This window comes from Pyxicephalus adspersus, chromosome 8 (assembly GCF_032062135.1).
Source record: "Pyxicephalus adspersus chromosome 8, UCB_Pads_2.0, whole genome shotgun sequence".
Taxonomy (NCBI): domain Eukaryota; kingdom Metazoa; phylum Chordata; class Amphibia; order Anura; family Pyxicephalidae; genus Pyxicephalus; species Pyxicephalus adspersus.
This window is the reverse complement of record NC_092865.1, coordinates 1320015-1337814: the sequence shown is the minus strand read 5'-3', so window position 1 is coordinate 1337814 and position 17800 is coordinate 1320015. Positions and strand designations below refer to the sequence as shown.

At 45.4% G+C, this 17800-nt stretch overlaps 2 protein-coding genes across 2 annotated transcripts in view; one reads left to right on the top strand and one right to left on the bottom strand.

Annotated features, from left to right (window-relative positions):
• Nucleotides 1–5403, top strand: part of ZSWIM5 (zinc finger SWIM-type containing 5) — a 51712-nt gene extending 46309 nt beyond the window's left edge. Inside the window, 1 exon segment of the mRNA XM_072419293.1 lies at nt 194–5403. Within this exon segment, the coding sequence (XP_072275394.1) occupies nt 194–1078 (885 nt within the window). The 3' untranslated portion in view covers nt 1079–5403.
• A 2435-nt stretch (nt 5404–7838) lies between these two features.
• UROD (uroporphyrinogen decarboxylase) lies at nt 7839–17083 on the bottom strand. The gene is made up of 8 exons (XM_072420620.1): nt 16932–17083; nt 14700–14812; nt 13420–13499; nt 11910–11972; nt 10372–10569; nt 9693–9859; nt 8736–8802; nt 7839–8183 (listed from the first exon to the last, which is right to left on the bottom strand). Exons 1-8 carry the CDS (start codon nt 16952–16954, stop codon nt 8025–8027), a joined length of 870 nt encoding a protein of 289 aa, XP_072276721.1. The 5' UTR covers nt 16955–17083; the 3' UTR covers nt 7839–8024.
• Nucleotides 17084–17800: the final 717 nt, after the last annotated feature.

Here is a 17800-nt window from a genome sequence, read left to right as displayed (position 1 = left end):
TACAAAAGGGTTGCAGTCCACTGCTAGGTACTGATTGTTTGGAAATGTAAGTTTTTGAAAGACCAGAGGTGAGCTGAACCCCACCACACTAACCAACTTATCCCCAATTGGGTCAAGTGTGTCACCCAACCCCAGAATCTCTGTCATCGTTTGACTTAGCCCGTTTGTTAACATTGGTGGCGGGTACTGAAAGGTGTTGTGTATTTGTTTTACAGGAGTCCGTGCTCTCGTCAGTATCCTGCAGAGCTGGTACACGCTCTTCACCCCTACAGAAGCCACTAGCATTGTTGCTGCTGCCGCCACGTCTCACAGCACTGTACTGCGGTTGAACCTGGACTATGCCCAGCGGGAGGAGCTGGCCAGCTGGGCTCGGACCTTGGCTCTGCAGTGTGCCATGAAGGACCCACAGAACTGCGCCCTGTCTGCACTCACCTTGTGTGAAAAAGATCACACGGCTTTTGAGACGGCTTACCAGATTGCTGTGGATGCGGCCTCTGGAGGTATGACCTACTCCCAGCTTTTCACCATTGCCCGATACATGGAACACAGAGGCTACCCACTTCGAGCTTTCAAACTATGTTCCCTGGCAATGAGCCACCTCAACCTGGCCTACAACCAGGACACACACCCTGCCATTAATGATGTCCTATGGGCCTGCTCCCTCAGCCACTCTCTGGGAAAAAATGAACTGGCTGCTTTGGTGCCTCTAGTAGTAAAAAGTGTGCACTGTGCTACTGTACTGTCAGACATCCTCAGACGATGCACACTCACCGCACCGGGATTGGCTGGAATACCTGGCAGGCGGAACTCCGGAAAACTGATGTCAACGGACAAACCACCACTGCGCCAGCTGCTGGATGCGGCAGTGGGCGCTTACATTAACACCACGCAGTCCCGCCTCACACACATTAGCCCTCGACACTACGGAGAGTTCATAGAGTTCCTTAGTAAAGCCCGGGAGACGTTTCTGCTGGGACAGGACGGGCTGCTGCAGTTTGCCCAGTTCATAGACAACTTGAAACAGATTTACAAAGGAAAGAAGAAGCTGATGATGCTAGTCAGGGAGCGGTTTGGTTGAGGCTGCCCTCCTGGCACAGCTGAATCTTGCTTTTAATACATCGGGCCCCCGACATCTGAGGGCCACACCCAGGACTATATGCAGGAGTTTTTCATTCCACCTGCCAAACATTTCATGTCTTTCTTCTGGTGGGGAAGGCACTGACTCAGAAAACACAACCTCCTTAATCTACCCAGAGCCAGCCAGGGGTTGGGGGGGACTGTAGCCACTGAATCCTACCCCATGTTAGAAGTATCTTGCTGACCTCTCCAGCAGGCAGTGGTGCAGCAGCATTGAGCCCTGGAAGTTCTGGATGACCATTTTCCTCTTCTGCACCCCTTGGGGGTGGCAAGCTCATTATTGAAGAACCTAAACAACAGCCATGCTTGATGGCCAAGTACAGGCCGGAGTTTGTGAATCATTGTGCAGAGTGAATTCACGCCATCTGTAAGGGACCGTGTCATAAAGCCAGATATGTGCATGACTTGTCTCTGATGAAAGCAGCCTGACCTATTCACTGCGCTAGAATGCGTCAGATAAGTTCAGGGAAGGCTGCTTCCATCAGAGGCCAGGCACTTAGGAGTTTTGTTCTATGGGAAACTCAATTTCAGGGCCAAAACCCCTTCACTACAATGACATAATTTCATAAATGTCCCTCTGGCCTTTCTGGGGGAGTAAGGCTACCTGTTAACTTGGACTTAATGTATCTAGCCATCAGGGACTCCAACTCTCCTCCACCCTCACCCCAAAGTTCTTGCAGGCTGAGCTGCAGATAGGTTGGCCTTTGAATGCCAGCACTGCGAGGGTGTGGTAATGACAAAAGCCAAATATTCAACCTTTGTGTCAGCACCATAGTAGCATCCAGTTCTTGCAGTTGAGGTCGGGGTGCTGATAATGAATTTTACATTGTTGGGCAGTGAAAACCCCAGAGTGGCACAGAAGACATGTAAAACTCGCTCTGCCAGGGGGCAAACTTAGATTCTCCAACCAGAGGTCATCAATGTCAGCCCTTCAAACCTGGCACATCAGCCTTCTATATCTAAGCATAAAAGTAAATGAGAGTTCTGCTTTTATTCTGCATGCCCAATGCAGCAAAGGGGGGCAGCCATCACCATTGACTGCAGAATTGTTATACGCATCAGTTCTCCGTTACCTTTATGTTTTTGGTTCAGGTCACACAATCTTTGGCTTTTGAATGTGTTTGTTCAGTTCCAATCCTATTCATTGCTGTCTGCTACAAAATTCCAAACCTGAGCGATCAGTTTTTGGCCCTCCAGGCTGGGCACTGTATATTGGGGCTTTAACGTCTTCTCTGGACGGCCCTGTAGCCACAGCTTTGTAGCACTTCATCCCATCCCATTGTTTAAAAAAGCCACAGCCTGCAGTATAACCTCTTCCCCCAATTTGCTGGGGGACTACATTTCCCAGAATGCCCTGCTTACTATAGGCTTCCTACTGTAGTACATACAGTATCAGCCTTGGCTTTTCTGTCAATGCACTGCCCAGCACAGCCTGGAAATGGCTGTGAGCTCTTTGGATGACCAAATTCTAGACTACTTGCATGTCGTGCGAATTAAGGTATCTGGAATATCTTGCTTTATTTCCGTTCATGCTCCTCAGAAGCAGTAAGCTTGTTTGTGATAGTCACAGAATTCCTGTGTGAGAAGTATAAAATTGAAGCTGCTTTCCTTCAACTACTGGCCTGCATAAATCATTGGAGACCATGGAGTCTCTAAACTGCACAAAGCTAGTACAGAGGAATCTAAGGACAGCAGCTTCCATCTAAAGCTTCTTGTAGCGTCAGCATATTAAAAATTCCGAGATCCACCACAGACTGGCCTAGACTGTTTGAAATTCCTCCCCATTCCACATCTGCTATGAAAATTAAGAGATCAGTCCAGAGGGGCTAATGATAAATAGCTTTAGTTTTGTGGCTGCATTTATTTTAAGGTTGCTGTCAGTGTGTTGCAGTGCTCCACAGCCACCACTATAGGCCGACCGCAATTGGACCTCCTGTGTGCTGGTGTTTCAATAACCCCCACAAAATCAATGACCCCACAAAATCACTGATTTCTTAGTTCTGTAGATGCCGGCAAGACCGGTTACTGGGTTCCCAGCTCCGCCTTTCTGCTGTAGCCATCATGAAGTGAAACTATGAAGGGCTTCCCACCCATAACTGGAGTATCAGTTTGGGGTGGGCATGGCCTTTTATAGGACATCATGGGCTCTACTTGTAGCCTATTTTACACAAAATAAGATTTCCACCAGCAGATATACCCAGAATCTCTCCACGATAAAATTGGGAGTAATTTTGTTTTTGAGTGAAGTTTGGGAAGGAGCCCGCGCCATTGTTTGTGAGATTTTACAATTTTGTACCTTTCTGTGTCAGTTTTCCACTAACTGGTGAGCATATAAATGGCAGGAGCTGATTGCCTTGGCCCCCATTCTGTATGCAGTGGGGCCCATCTATTACAGTGAGTGTTACATCAGGCTGGTTCTTCTGTATCATTAGAAAACTTATTCCAAAGTCACAATCCATTCCAGATCCTCTGGCTGAGAATAAACCTGAAGAGCAGACAAGGCTTTTCATGGACCTCCCGCTAGGGAGGGATCACAAGGGTCAGCACCCCACATGCTGACACTGATACTGCCCCTATATTAGCTGGAAAGGTGGCGAGTTCTGTTTATAAGGAACCAGATAGGATCTGAATCTCCAGCGCTCTGCCTTGGCTGAGCTCTGGATTTCCTCTGCTGACCTTCAGAATGCCTCATTTCCACCCCCTGACAAACTCTGGATTTCTTCCCTGCTGAACTAGGAATTGCCTCTGTCCTGCCCCTGCTAAACTAAGAACTGCCTCTGCCCTGCCCTTGCTGAACTCGGAATCTCCTCTGTCCTGCCCCTGCTGAAAAATCAATATCCTCTGCCCCTCCCCTGCTGAACTAGGATTCTCTGCCCCTCCCCTGCTGAACTATGAACCACCTCTGCTCCCTCCCTGCTGAACTATGAACCTTCTCTGCCTGCCCCTGCTGAACTATGAACCCACTCCTGTTGAAACCAGGATGTCCTCTGCCCCTGCTGAGCTTTGGATCTCCTCTGCCACACCCTTGAAAAGCCTCTCCCTCCTCATTGCTCAACAGACTGCAATCCAAACTCAGGGAACACAAAAGTGACAACAAAGCATTTATCTACCTGTAAATAGGATAATATATATGGATTATGAGATGTAAAGTCCTAATTATTTATGGCGGTTCTGTCCATTTTGGCACAGGGCGGCAGTATACTTACTTGAATACTTTGGCTCGGGGTGGTGCTTTAAGTGCTTTCTCAGGAGGGGGGAGGAGGGAGACTCAATGTGGCTTGTTTAAGGGAGCCCCCCGCCTATGCGTACGCATGAACATAAGACTGTGCCAAGTTTCTGACATCACCCGGAGAGCGCATTTCCATACGCGCCGTCTCAGAGTGGATATCGCAATAAACCGTGGTGGGAATAAGCCACGCCTCCACAAACCGATTCAAAAACTTGTAAAAGAAAAAATGCAATCTGCTATTCCACTTAAAGGGGAACTCCAGGGTAGAATAACCTAGAAATTTGCATACTATCAGGTGTGCTTGCTTTTTTATTGTAAACTGCAGTACTACCTGCAGACTGAAAGCTGCTGTTCACTAACGACCTCCCGCATTCAAGGGAAGGTTTCTTGCTGTGGGAGGAGTCATTGGTGGACGCAATTCCATTCTGTGTAATGGCTACTAATATTTATTTCCAGACTGCAAGCAGCTTTTTTTCCTCCCTTTGCCTATTTCTGTGCATTGCCCGGAGTTCTCTTTTAAGGATTTGGGGATAACTGGGGATCTGTGTATTTATGACGGTGCGTCACACGACAGGATCAAGAAAGACTGTAAGGTGTAGCAATAATAATCGCGGTGTCACGGAGGAGGGGCGACCCAACAACATCCTGTGAAATCCCCCCTTCCCCGGCACCAATTTCCTCTTTTATTCCTTTATTTATTTTTCCCCTCTCGTGCTAGCTGTGAGTCACCCCGATCACACGTTTATTTTTGGTCTGCGGTAGATAGGGGGCGACAGCGAGTTTCCGCTGATTGCAACCAATCGCCCTTCATTCCTCCCTGTCTCTCCCTCAGTATTCCTCGCCACAGATGTATCTTTCAGTCTTATTTTTACCAGTTTTAATTTGTATGCTTATTTTTTGTTATATTTGTGCGACCTTTTAATGTTTGTTAATATTAATAAGAAAATGAACCCTATTTATGTATTGCCGAAACCATTTTATATGACTTGTGTTGAAAATTTCAGTGCTTTTTTATGAATAAATTGTGGATCACAAAATGTTTACGTGTTTGATTTCTGGTGCTGATATCCGAAATGTGTAACAAATGTATCATATCTGGCTATTAAAGGGGGGGGCATCTGATGAGCAGCACCTGGCTGCTACTTACCCTCCTAATTGCTGGTAAGGGGTGTACTTACTTTTACACACATGGCTTCTGTATTGTGATTTAGTCATGTGATACGTGTTGGCGTTCATCTGAGGTTGAACTTAAAGACCCAGTAAGGGCCACATGAATTATATCATATATGAAACCTTACAATTATTAGTGGGTGTACTTTTTTTTCTATTTTATATATTACATTTCATATTGTCGTTTCACAATCTCATGGTCAAAAATGATAAAAATGACGTTGATTAGAAATCATTAAATATTAAACAAACCTACCCTAAGCTTCTTAAAATAGATACAGTAACAAAAGGCTTTTTCCTTTGTCCAATGACATTATAGGTTCTTCTTTTAGCATACCGTATCAAAGCACAGCTTGCTCCAGAAGTTATTGAATGTCTAGGCTTGTAAAGATTTTTTTTTTATTAAAATAATTACCTGTTTCAACTTACATACAAATTCAACTTAAGAACAAACCTACAGTCCCTATCTCGTATGTAACCCGGGGAGTAGCTGTAAAGTGTTCCCATTGGCTGATGGTTGTGAGGGGCGGGAATGCTGTTACTGTGGGCGGTGACAAGCACGGTTGTATCCTATCCCAGCATCCACTGCACTAGGATCATCAACCTCTGCAGAACTGGCACCCAAGAGGGATGGGGTAGGGGGCCAGGGATTTAAATTCTTGATTGACTTATTTTTTTAATAAAAAAAATTACTTTTTTTTGTAAAAAATTTGCAAATTCTGGCAGTAAATGCATTTGGTTCTATTTTTAATCCAATTGACTGACAACATCTAGTGGTGAGTGTTGGTATTGCAGAAAAAGGTTTTTTTTTTTTTTTAACTGGAGCTTTTTTTTAGAGTTTTGGATGATTAGGGAATAATAAAATCCTTGTCTGTTAAAATGTAGACACCTACCTTCTCTAGCTGTCACTAGGTAGGTGTGCCCATTGGAAGATTTCTGTAGTTTTTGCAACAATTGTAAAATGTTGAATTTCCCTTCACTTCCTATCTCATCGATGGGACAGAGAAGGTGTAAGCCAAAGTCTGGGTATCATCATGCTTCAGTTTATAAAATGAAATATTTAGCATTGTACTCGAGACGAAGTCCTTAGTGCTCACAAAGTGCTCAGATTTCCAGGAATCTCCAAGCTGCAGCCTCATGGTTTGGCATGCTGTCCCTCACCCTCCTGCCAGGCCTTGGTGACATGCAGATGTCTGGAGACGCGAGTGTTTTTATTTCTAGCATGTGAGATGTACAAAGTGCTGACTGCGCTGCCCGAGCCGCCACTTACATGGCTTAAAGTGGAGGGGTGATGCAGCTGTGTTCCAGCGAATCCCACCAACTGGTACTCTTCTGTAAAACGTTAAGCAGCAAAAACCAAATCTGACCTCATGTATGAAAAAGATTGGAAATATTCACAATTATTTATAATTGCAAAATAATTAGTTTGGATTCAGGAAAAAAATAGTACAATTTACACTGAGAAGAAACAGCTGTGAGCAATATTTGCAGCAGATATTTTACAGATAGGACATTTAATAAAGAGAACCTGTCATCAGATATGTATTAAGATATGTATAAGGGCAGCATAAGTATTGTGTACCTGCCAGGGGTACAGCGCCCTCATCTGCTTTTCTATGGATACAGCACCATCCTGAATCACATTCTGGACAAAGATGACACAATGATATATAACTGTGTGTGTGTTGTTCTTGGCCTATCTGGTCCGGTCCCACAGAAGGATGTGACATAAGTGGCTGTACATGAAGAAAGAAGATAAAAAAGAACTCTTTGTGGCAATGCGATAATTAACATTCTAAGTTCTACATAGCCCAACTAAGTTATGGATCAATATATAATCATTGCATATAGTCAGAGTAACGTAAAGTAAATGATTGTGGCCATTGCCTGATGTGTTGCGCCATATGGCTGCCTTAGGGGAGAGTAGAGACCGCATTGATAAGTTCTGAGATGAGAATTAATTCAACAGCTCAAATGCAAGCAGACAGTGTGGTAAGAAGTTGGTATGTACAATATATTGATATGGAGGGGAACGAAAGGTGTGAAAATGATGTTAATAATAATCCATTGTAGTAGACTTCAATGAAGTTAATAATCTAGATAAATAAATTCAGGTACTGAGATCCACCAAGTGTCAGAGTGACTGCCGTTAGTGAAAATGGGGTAGATATTTTGACAGACCAGTGTAGCTACTAGCAATCTGTAATACCAATAATTAATTAAATATAAAAGTGGGAGCAGAGATAATCAGAGTACAAAATTATATGTATTGGGGGAAAAAAAAAAAAACATGACCATGACCTTGTTTTAAACACATTTAATATATAAATTTCATGACTTTATGAACAGTTGTTGGGTCCTATAAAATCTTCCTGCCTCCCACCAGAAGACAGAATCCGTGTTATGGGGTATGCAGTCTGTACATGTGCATCCCTGAATGGCTCTATACTGCCTCCCTAGTGGCCTTTCCTGAGAATTGCGTTCCTCTTCATTTCTCTTTTCGCTCTGTGTATTTGTGCACAGCAGCTATAAAGGCTCCTACATGTTCTGGGTCCATATCGGGATACAAGCCGTGGCCCAGGTTTGCTATGTACGCCCGGTGGCCAAAGGCCTCCACCATCGTCTTCGCCATCTCTTCAATGTTATCCTGTGAGAGAAAACGCATTGCCATCAGAGTGGGATGAGGGTTCAGAAAGGGCAATTTTCACTCTTTTCAGAAGGTTCGGGTTTAATGTTGATGTGAAAAAATTTCCCAGCAGGAAGTGAGGCTGATGTTTAAACACAAGAATATGTGGTCACCTAATTAAAATCTTTCAAAAAGTAATAAACTTTATTGATCCAAAGTGTCATGAGTGGTTAGGTTGACCTCCTGTGACACGTTTCTTATAGAAGGCCTTAATTGTAGTGTTTCTGTACTGGTTCACAATTGTCAGTGGCATAAATCTGTGCTGAATGAGGTCACAATACATGTTTCTTTATAAAACTACAAGAATATGGCCTAGTCCTGACCATCACTGGAGGTCAACCATTAGCACTTTGTATTGGATCCATTGCCCTCTATAGTGTTCTGCTGGTGATTGAGGATATTATAGAATTTAGTCGCTTTGTACCACCAGGAATTGTCTCTGTGAATTGGATTCAGCAACGGCAGATGTGAGATTACAGAAATAATTAGGATATAAAGTTTTCCGGGTCTCACCTTACTGGCGTACAGAGCACAGGGGTCCAGATTTCCTTGCAGGGTCACCCTCTTCCCCGTCCTTTCCCTGAAATAAAGCCGACAGTTAGTCTAAATGGGCTGCCGATGGCACCAACACTGTGATCTCCTCTGGCGCTGGACTTGGTAGATGGTAGGATCAGAGCGGAGGTCGGCTGCACAGTGAGGTGGTGACTCATAGGCAGTTATGTGGGCATTACTTGATCCAGCACCACTGCGCACTGTGTCCAGCTGCAGCCAATGCACCTACTTGCAGGCAGGATCTGGGACAGGCAGCCACTATGCCAGTGTTTCAGAACCAGGCTGCCTGCGACTAAGGGCATTGCAGTAATGCAGTTGTGTAATGTGCAAGAAAACTCGCAGGAGCAGGCTGGGCAAAGGTTTTCAAGGTCTGAAGACATAAAAGGAAACTTCAAGGGTAGCAAGTGCCACCCCCATGCACCCACCCATAGGAGAACACAAGAGGCTATGGTATCTACACAATGGCACCTCATAGAGAAGGAGAACCATTTATGTTTCTTACCCACAGGTGGGACAGATGGATATTTGTGTTTATAAGAATGGTTATCCAAACCATCCTACTGGTAACAGGTGGAGGTCTTTCCATTATTTTCTCCTATCACCTACTGGGAATCCCACAAAGTTGTAAATAGTTAAAAAATAACAGGATGAGACCCCATTTACCAGTGAGCCAGGTTGTATATTTCAGAGATGAAAGTAGAAGCTCCTATTTATTTGAGAACAGCAGCAAACTAACCTACTGCTATCCACCTGTAACTGAAATATCAATATTTATTTAGGACTCTTAACAGCTGAATACACAGACAGTACACAGTACAACAACCCGAGAGCCTGCATATATTTCCAAGAAGTCATATGGGTCTGTAGTTTATAACATGGACCTAAGCTGCAAAGGGTACCAGAGAACAGAGATGTCACCCTACCTGGGCACCTGCTGCCACCTGTCCCACCAGGTAATCCACAAAGACGTCTGTGAGCTGCTGCAGGAGTTGGTGACTGGCACTCGGGTTCTGATAGAGCCAGCGCTTTGCCTTGGACATGGTTGTAGATCCACCACCCTCAATCATATAGGTCATCAGTGTCCACTGGGAAGGAAGAGGAAAAGACACAATCACATCAAGAAATCCATAAATGTCTGAACTTCACATTTCTTTCTGAGAAACCAAGAAACTTCCCCATCTCCGAACCCACAAACAGTAACTTATGTAAATATAGTGGTTAGTACTCTGGTCTTTTCTGCGCTGAGTCCAAGGTTGGAATCTCATCCAGGACACTATCTGCATGGAGTTTGTAGATTCTCCCCGTCTTTGTGTGGGTTTCCTCCAGGTACTCCGGTTTCCTCCCACATTCAACAAACATGCAGTTCGGTTAATTGGCTTACCCCTAAAATTGACTGTAGACTGTATTAATGACGTATGCTTGAGGTAGAGACATTAGATCATGAGCCCCTATGAGGGACAGTTAGTGACATGACTGTGTAATATGTCGTCACTATATACATTCTGCGCTATTATAAATGCATTATAATAATATAGATTGCAGTCACCTATAAAAACATTTCATTCCTATTATACCCTCATTCTCCCCTCAAACTCACCGGAGCACCAGTAAAGCCAATCAGAGGAACTTTCCCTGCGATCTTGTGACGGGTGAGGGTTATGGCTTGAAACACATAGCCCAACTCCTGGGAAACATCCACTGTAGTCTTCAGTTTCTGCAGGTCCTGTGGGCCCTGGAGCGGCTCGGGAAACACAGGTCCTCTGCCTGCTTCCATACGGATCTCCATGCCCAACGCCTGTGAATGATTGAAAGATGGACATATGAACATCTGTGGGTACCCCAATTTGGGGCAGTCAACACACAAACCCTGGGCAAACACATAAATTGCAGGAAAAACAAATGCCCCATTTAATGGTAAAAATCTGATTTTTCTGCAGTATTCACCTTCAATGCAAAGATTTCCACCACAGTCATTTTTCCCTATGCCATTAAACCGACTTCCCCCGAACCTTCAGGCTGTGGACCGTGCAAGAGGCAGCACAGGGATGAGCTAATCCCTCGCTCATTGTGTTCCATGTCTTCCTATCAGCACATGAATTGAGAGGCTCAGATTACTGCTTCTTCACTCTATACTTTAGCCCTGTTGTACAGAGATTGTTCTACTGACACCAAGTCAAATGAAGATACTTCCAACGCTTGCATTAAAAATAAAACACATTTTATTATAACGTATCTTTTGGCAAATAATAATCCCCCTCCCATTCCTCTATTCCAACTGCCCTGAATGTAGTTTTTTTACCTTATTTCTCACCAGCACCATGGTGACATGGACAACTGAAAAATGACCCCGCCTCCGAGGAACAGAAGTAAAGGCTCAGGCCTGGAGCGTCACATGACCATAGTATTGAGCATATTTTGACAGGGTGGGGGTCCAGAGATCAGCTTTAGTTATCTTAATTTCAGCAGAGCTCCATTTATCAATTTCTAGTACATCTGCCTGCATTTCAGCTTTAAAGATACAGATATCTACATGTAACAGATCATTTTGATTAAGAAGTTCATTGTATGGTTCAGAGGCTGGGAAGTGACCACAAGAAACACATAATAATTGCTGCCCCCCCCTTCACAGCATTCAGGACAGATGAGGGTCACCCTGGTGTGAGTTAGACCCAAATGACCCTGAGAAGGGCCAGGTTGCTGCAAGTCTATAATCCAGAAATCTATATATGGCACTCGGAGCACAGCACATGACAACCTCCATATCACTTGGGTCAGGTGTTTACTTAGGGCCAATGTGGCATTACACTTGTGCCTGAGTTGTGCCCACGGTGAGTACAGATCTCACCCACAGCTGTGCCACATCTCATCTCGGTGCCTTGCCCTTATCAGGGGAACAGAATCCCCCAGCAGCAACTGTGCAACTCTCAACGCCACATGCCAGCATGCCGCATGGCGAGAGCTTCTGTTGATGGCAGATGTGAAGGAATTGTACGTCTGACCTGTTTCCCAGCAGCAGCTGATAACTCTAAGTTTGTGAATTGGCTGCGGTTGGGGATCATTTGGCACCCTCTACTGACCAATCAGAATCACTGCACAATCTCATCTCTATAATCACTCAAAGTGTTGTCAGCATACCTGAGGAATGACGAGGATGTCGGAAAAGATGATGGCAGCATCCAAGGGGAACCGGCGCAGTGGCTACAAGTGAAAACAGAAAGTTATACAGCAGAGCAGGAAGTAGAGGTGCACCCTGGGGTAGTTCCTGTACAGTCAGTGACATCATGGCGCTCATGATGCTCATACAGGACAGGTACAGATTTACTATTGTGCTAAAATCCAATGAGCAGTTGCAGATATCGGTGTCACAACTCCCCTCTGATATCTGTTCTCTATTGGTAATATAAACAGGAATAATCCAGGGACTAAACAGTGGTAACTGCCCCTGCTGGGATCCGAGGGACACTGTAAGCTGCAAAAGTGGCTGGTGAAAAGTCAGAAAAATGTTTAAAGCCAACAAGAACAACCGGATCAGCTGTGGGGGCAGAATGAGGGCTCTATCTGGGCCATGTTAGCTCAGCACAATGTCTGGAAAATGTTTCCACCAGCTCGGCAACCCCTTTTGCCTTGTGGTTATTGTATTAACGGGGTTATTGTATGTGACTCATGGGGGTATTTGTTAGTATACGGGTATTGTAGATCAATGAAGGGGGTGTGTTTATAGCAGGGGGGTACAATATGAAGTTAAGAGGACTACTGTTAGTTTTGGGGTATTGTATGTAGTTCAGTGAGGTATTAGGCTACTGAATTTAGCACAGAGGGAATATTGTTAATGGGGGGGTTTATGAAGCATAGGAGATATTATTAATATAGGGGGTATTGTATGTAGTTCATTGGGGTAGTAGGCTACTGAATTTAGCACAGAGGGAATATATTGTTAGTATAGGACTATTCTAATATTTGGAATGGGGGGGGGGGCTTTATGAGGCATAAGGGGTATTGCTAATATAGAGGGTATTGGATTAATCACAAAGGGTTACTGTATATGGCTCAGGGTAATATTACAATAATGGGGGGTCTGTATGAGGCATAGGGGGTATGAGAATTGTTAGTACTGTATTGGGTTAATGTATGTGGCTCAGAGTAATGTTGTGAATAAGGGGGGGGGGTGATATTTATATGAGGCATAGGGGGCATTGTTAGTATTTGGTTATTGTATATGGCTCAGGGTAATATTGTAAAAAAATGGGGGGGATAATTGTATGAGGCATAGGGGGTAATATTATTAAGGGGGTGTATTGTTAATATTGGATTATTCTATAAGGCTCAGGGTAATATTGATAGTATTGGGAGGGAGGTGTTGTATGAGGCATAGGGGGTATTGTATAGGCTCAGCGGGTAATGTTAGTACAAAGGGTACACATGTTCCAGAATGACTGTATATTCCACTCCCACCAACCCCTCCTGACTGTAATCTATTCTGTAGAGGACCCCGCAATATCTGCAACCATAGAGGGCCTATAAATTTACCAAATGCCTAACACTCAGTAATGATCTTGAAAATAATCCTGGAGAGATCTTGGCATTTCTATCACAGATTTCATATTTATTAATCAATGTATCTAGATGAAATAGGCACCACCATTACCTGCAAGGTGAGCTCGCAGCAGATTTCCGGGCTGCGGCACGATGCAAAGAAGTCCTGTCCTGCGCGGGTCTCCCGAAACTCTAAAAAAACGAGAATAGAGATTGCATTTCCATGATTGGTCACAAGGGGGCAACTACTTGTTTTGGATGGACATGTGGAAGGGACGAGTCCTGTAAAAGCTGGTCCTGACTCCGCCCCTACCCAGCCTTCCAGGGTATGGAAACCCAAAAAAGAAAATACTTCAAATACTGAAGGATAAATAAAAGCAGAAAGTGGGATTTTGTGGGCTTAATAGATTATATATGGTTATGAAAACACATTGTTATAATTAACCAAATATATGATACCATATCATACGAACCACTAATAAATGTGGGAGGGTACTGGACTAAGTCAAATGCATATAAGGTACAGGATAAAGTAAAGATTCAAGGGGGTTTGTGATAATCAAACTAGATCTGAAGGCCCGACGCGTTTCACCAGTGTAGGCTTCTACAGGGGATTGGGAAAAACCAGCAAATACGCAGTCCAGATGTTCAAAATGTCTGGATTGAGTTACCTGGCCAAATGAGCCAGGAAATAGCCAGGGTCAGGACTAGCAGAGGTAATTTGGTGTAGAAAACCAAAGGAATGTGAGAATATCATACGAATGTCAGGCTAGGCTCACATGATCTCCAATAAGAAAGGGCAAACCTATCCTAATACGATTATATTCACATCAAATATTGCAGTTTACCAATCCTTAGTTCCACCATTGGTATCACTCAGTGATCCTGCCACTAACACACTTCCTGTTCTAGTGTGACAACACTCACTGACTGTACAGCATCTATGGAGCAGTAGTGTTGTCACCCCAGGCAATAGAAAGGCTCAGGGTTTGAAAGATGTGGAGCCATATTTGCTGGAAAGGTTCTGATCTGCATTTCAATTGGCTGTTCAGGACCTGAGGATGATGATGATGGTGGTGGTGGAGACCTCTGCCCGTGTATTGTATCGTCCTGCACCCTGAACTGTACCCAACGATCCTCACATTTTATTCTTCCTGGATTGCTGGGTGAGGATGTACACACCGGACTCCCCCCAGACCACCTCCAACACTGCCACTCCAAGAAAAGACCAAAGTGACCTCCATATGCTGTGGCACAGGTTGCTGGCCCCGCTCGTTTTGTACCCCCCCCCAAACGCAGAAGAGCCACCGATTCTGCCCCAGACTCTGCCAGATTGGGAGAACCAGTACAGCTAATGAGTCTGAAAGTCCTAAACTGAGACAGCGCCCTCACCTGGCAAGTAGCGGCCGGCCTGTCTCATGCACCACACGGGCACCTGTCGGCATTCCTCACCGCGGGCAGCGCGCAGGAATGTGTCATTCTGAAGAGGAGGGAAATTCTCCGGGCTGGAAGAAAAATAAAATTAATAAATTAGCATTATGATGGGAAATGGGGAACCCAACAACAGAGGCAGCCGGTGACTCCAGGGTATGATCTGCAAATCATCTGACATTATTAATACAGGCTGGCAGTGCATGCTGGGACTTGTAGTTCCTCTACATCTCAAGGTCATGATCTGTATTTTATTAGAGGAACAAATCAATATATAAAAAACCCCACCCGCCTTCCCTTCCGTATTGCACAGTTATAGCGGCTCCTCTCCTGGACTGAAATGGCTTCCTCTGATTTCACTGCACACTGAGCTTGCCACAATCTACATTAGATCCTGCAGCAAGTCAAACAGAGCTCATTTCCAGGCTGAAGGAAGTCTAGCCCTGGGGTCCCCAACCACCGGGCCAAAGAATAAGCTGCGGCCGTCCTGGTCACTGACTGGAAGGATTGGTGTTCACTGTCTTTTCATTCAGCCAAACAGATCAGCTATAAACGCACATGTGCCAAAAAATTGAGAAATGCTGTGAAATGGTTATGACCCCGGCCAGGTTCTCACTGGAAACAGGAAGTGAAGGAAGGCCTGGAAGGTCACAGCCCTCAATGTACAAGTGGCCCCATTATAAGACTTCCCCCTCACCCCCTGTTCTGGTGACAACTTTAAAATGTTTGATTTCCCTTCACTTTCTGTCTCAGAGACACAACAGGAAGATGAATTCCCATTGGAAGATTTCCCACCGTTTTCTATTTTACCGACATTTGCAAAATTCTGGGTCTTCCCATCACTTCCAGTCCAGGGGTCACCCGGACAAATACAGAGTGAATCTTCCCAGCGGGGACACCAAGAGCAATAAAAACCTGGCAGGGGGTCCTAACCCCACACACTCGGGTCGCCGCACATTAAAAAAAAGCTGGGTTTGGGGGAAATTTTATTTTAGTCACATGGCTTTGTGCCATGGCCACCATTCTGGATCCCAGTGTGGGGACAGCAGCTTTGGGGTGGTCACATGGTGCAGGCGGCCATCCTGCACCCCCCCCTCCCCCCCCACAAGTGCCGAGTCGGCAGGATTGGGGCTGTGGTATCTGTTCGGAGCAGGCGGGGTGGAGGAGAGATATGGAGGAGGTGAGGGGGGAGCTCTGCCCGGCCCTGATAACACATGCGGGGTCACCGCATGCAGAGCTACAGATATTGTGCAACCAGCCCAACACTTGCATAAAGGAGAACCCCGCCAAGTGCCATTCACACAATAGAAGTGAATCACCCAACGCAGTCCTACATTCACCTAATTCTGTGTAATCCCCCTAAGCCGGGGTCACATGACACCATCCTGAACCAGGTGACACCGCGCTCTAATCTGTTATGTGACTCCAGAGGGGGGACAACAAGATGAGCAGCATTGGGTGACATGGTCAGGTGAACCCATAAACACAGCACCATGCTGTAACCCATAACAACCAATTCAGTAGAAAAAAAGTTTCTTTTTGCCATCCATCGATTTTTTTTTTTTTTTTTGTAGATACAATAAGAAGCGAGAGGAAATCCCCTCTCAGTTGTCACCAGAAAAGGTGGGAAGATTTGCTTTCTATGCCCGTTCTGGTGACAATTCTCAAATTTTGGATTTCCTATCATTTTTTCAGGGACGTTGGGGGGGGGGGGGAACTCCTCGATGGGGACAGAAATAAAAACCTGGCAGGGGGTCTAATCCTTCCAATACACCTAAAGACATGCTCATATTAAGTTTCCAATGGGTTGCTATGGGTTACGGCTGCAGCACCTAGTAGATCTGTGGGACTCCCCCCCCAGACATGTGAACCAAACTCCTATTGGCTATGTTGTCCCGGTGACACCGCTCCTGAAGGCTCCTCACTAACCAATAAGAAACATCATACAAATATCAGCTGCAGCAACCCACATAAGTGTACCAACCCAGAACATACAAATGCTGTTACTCCTAGCAACTAAGGAGATTGCACAGCTTCCATCTGACAGTGCCAGGGTGACAACACTCCATTACTTCCTGCAATGCTATCCTGACAGAACTCTAATTTATCTCTGTATAGTTGTCACCTCAGGATTAAGAAGTGAAGTGCCCCTTGAAATGCCACCCCCTCCACTGGCCCTCATACACTACTCACAGCAGGTGTTCCGGCTGTTCCATGCTGCTGGATGCGTCTCTCGACTTCTGTGTGCCGATCTGCCCTCCTCAGACCGCTGTCACCGCCTCCACATGGGCGCAGCCATTACTCGGCCATGACCACGCCCATCGGCGTGTCCAATGTAGCTCCTGCCACGCCCCTTCACAACATCGCTGTCTCATGCAGGTCTACCCACGCCCCTTACTTTCGCTGAGCGTAACGTCACGACGCAGCGACGTCTGTATCAGCAAGTTCCTCGAAGCCGGCTGGTTGCTAGGTAACAGGGGGCGGGAAAAGCATTAGGCGCAAGTCTCTGAGGTAAAGGTACCGTAATGTGCGGTGAGCGCACGGCGGGCTTCCGGCTCCTTATTCGGGTGTAACGCTGGAGGATTCGGGGTGTTATGACCAGCGTGCTGGCCTTCATCTTCCAAAATGGTGACTTTTATTAATAAAAGTGATTGTCACTTGTATTATTTGGATGCATAGTAAAATGGAGCTATTTCTGAATAAAGGACACCAGGGTGCCCATTCACATGCCTAAAAGTAGTTCTCGTGGTTGAATTACCGGCCTATTCTGCTATTATTACCCATTTTCCATTACTTAACAGGGTGACAATGCTGTGTGCACTGCCTTGAATTCAGTCAGAAGCGTTGTCACCCTGTGGGCGGAGCCAATACTGGATAGCTAAGTGGACAAAATGCAACACAACTCTGCCCAAGTCTCTTATTATTAGGGGAGGGTATAGTCCAGTGAATAAAAGCTATTTGACTGGGACTTTTGGTTCCACAACGGTGAAAGATGCTGAGTTTGTCACCTGATTGTAGCACAGCTGCCCCTCCCCCTATGAGATTCCCCTCCCCCTTTGCCT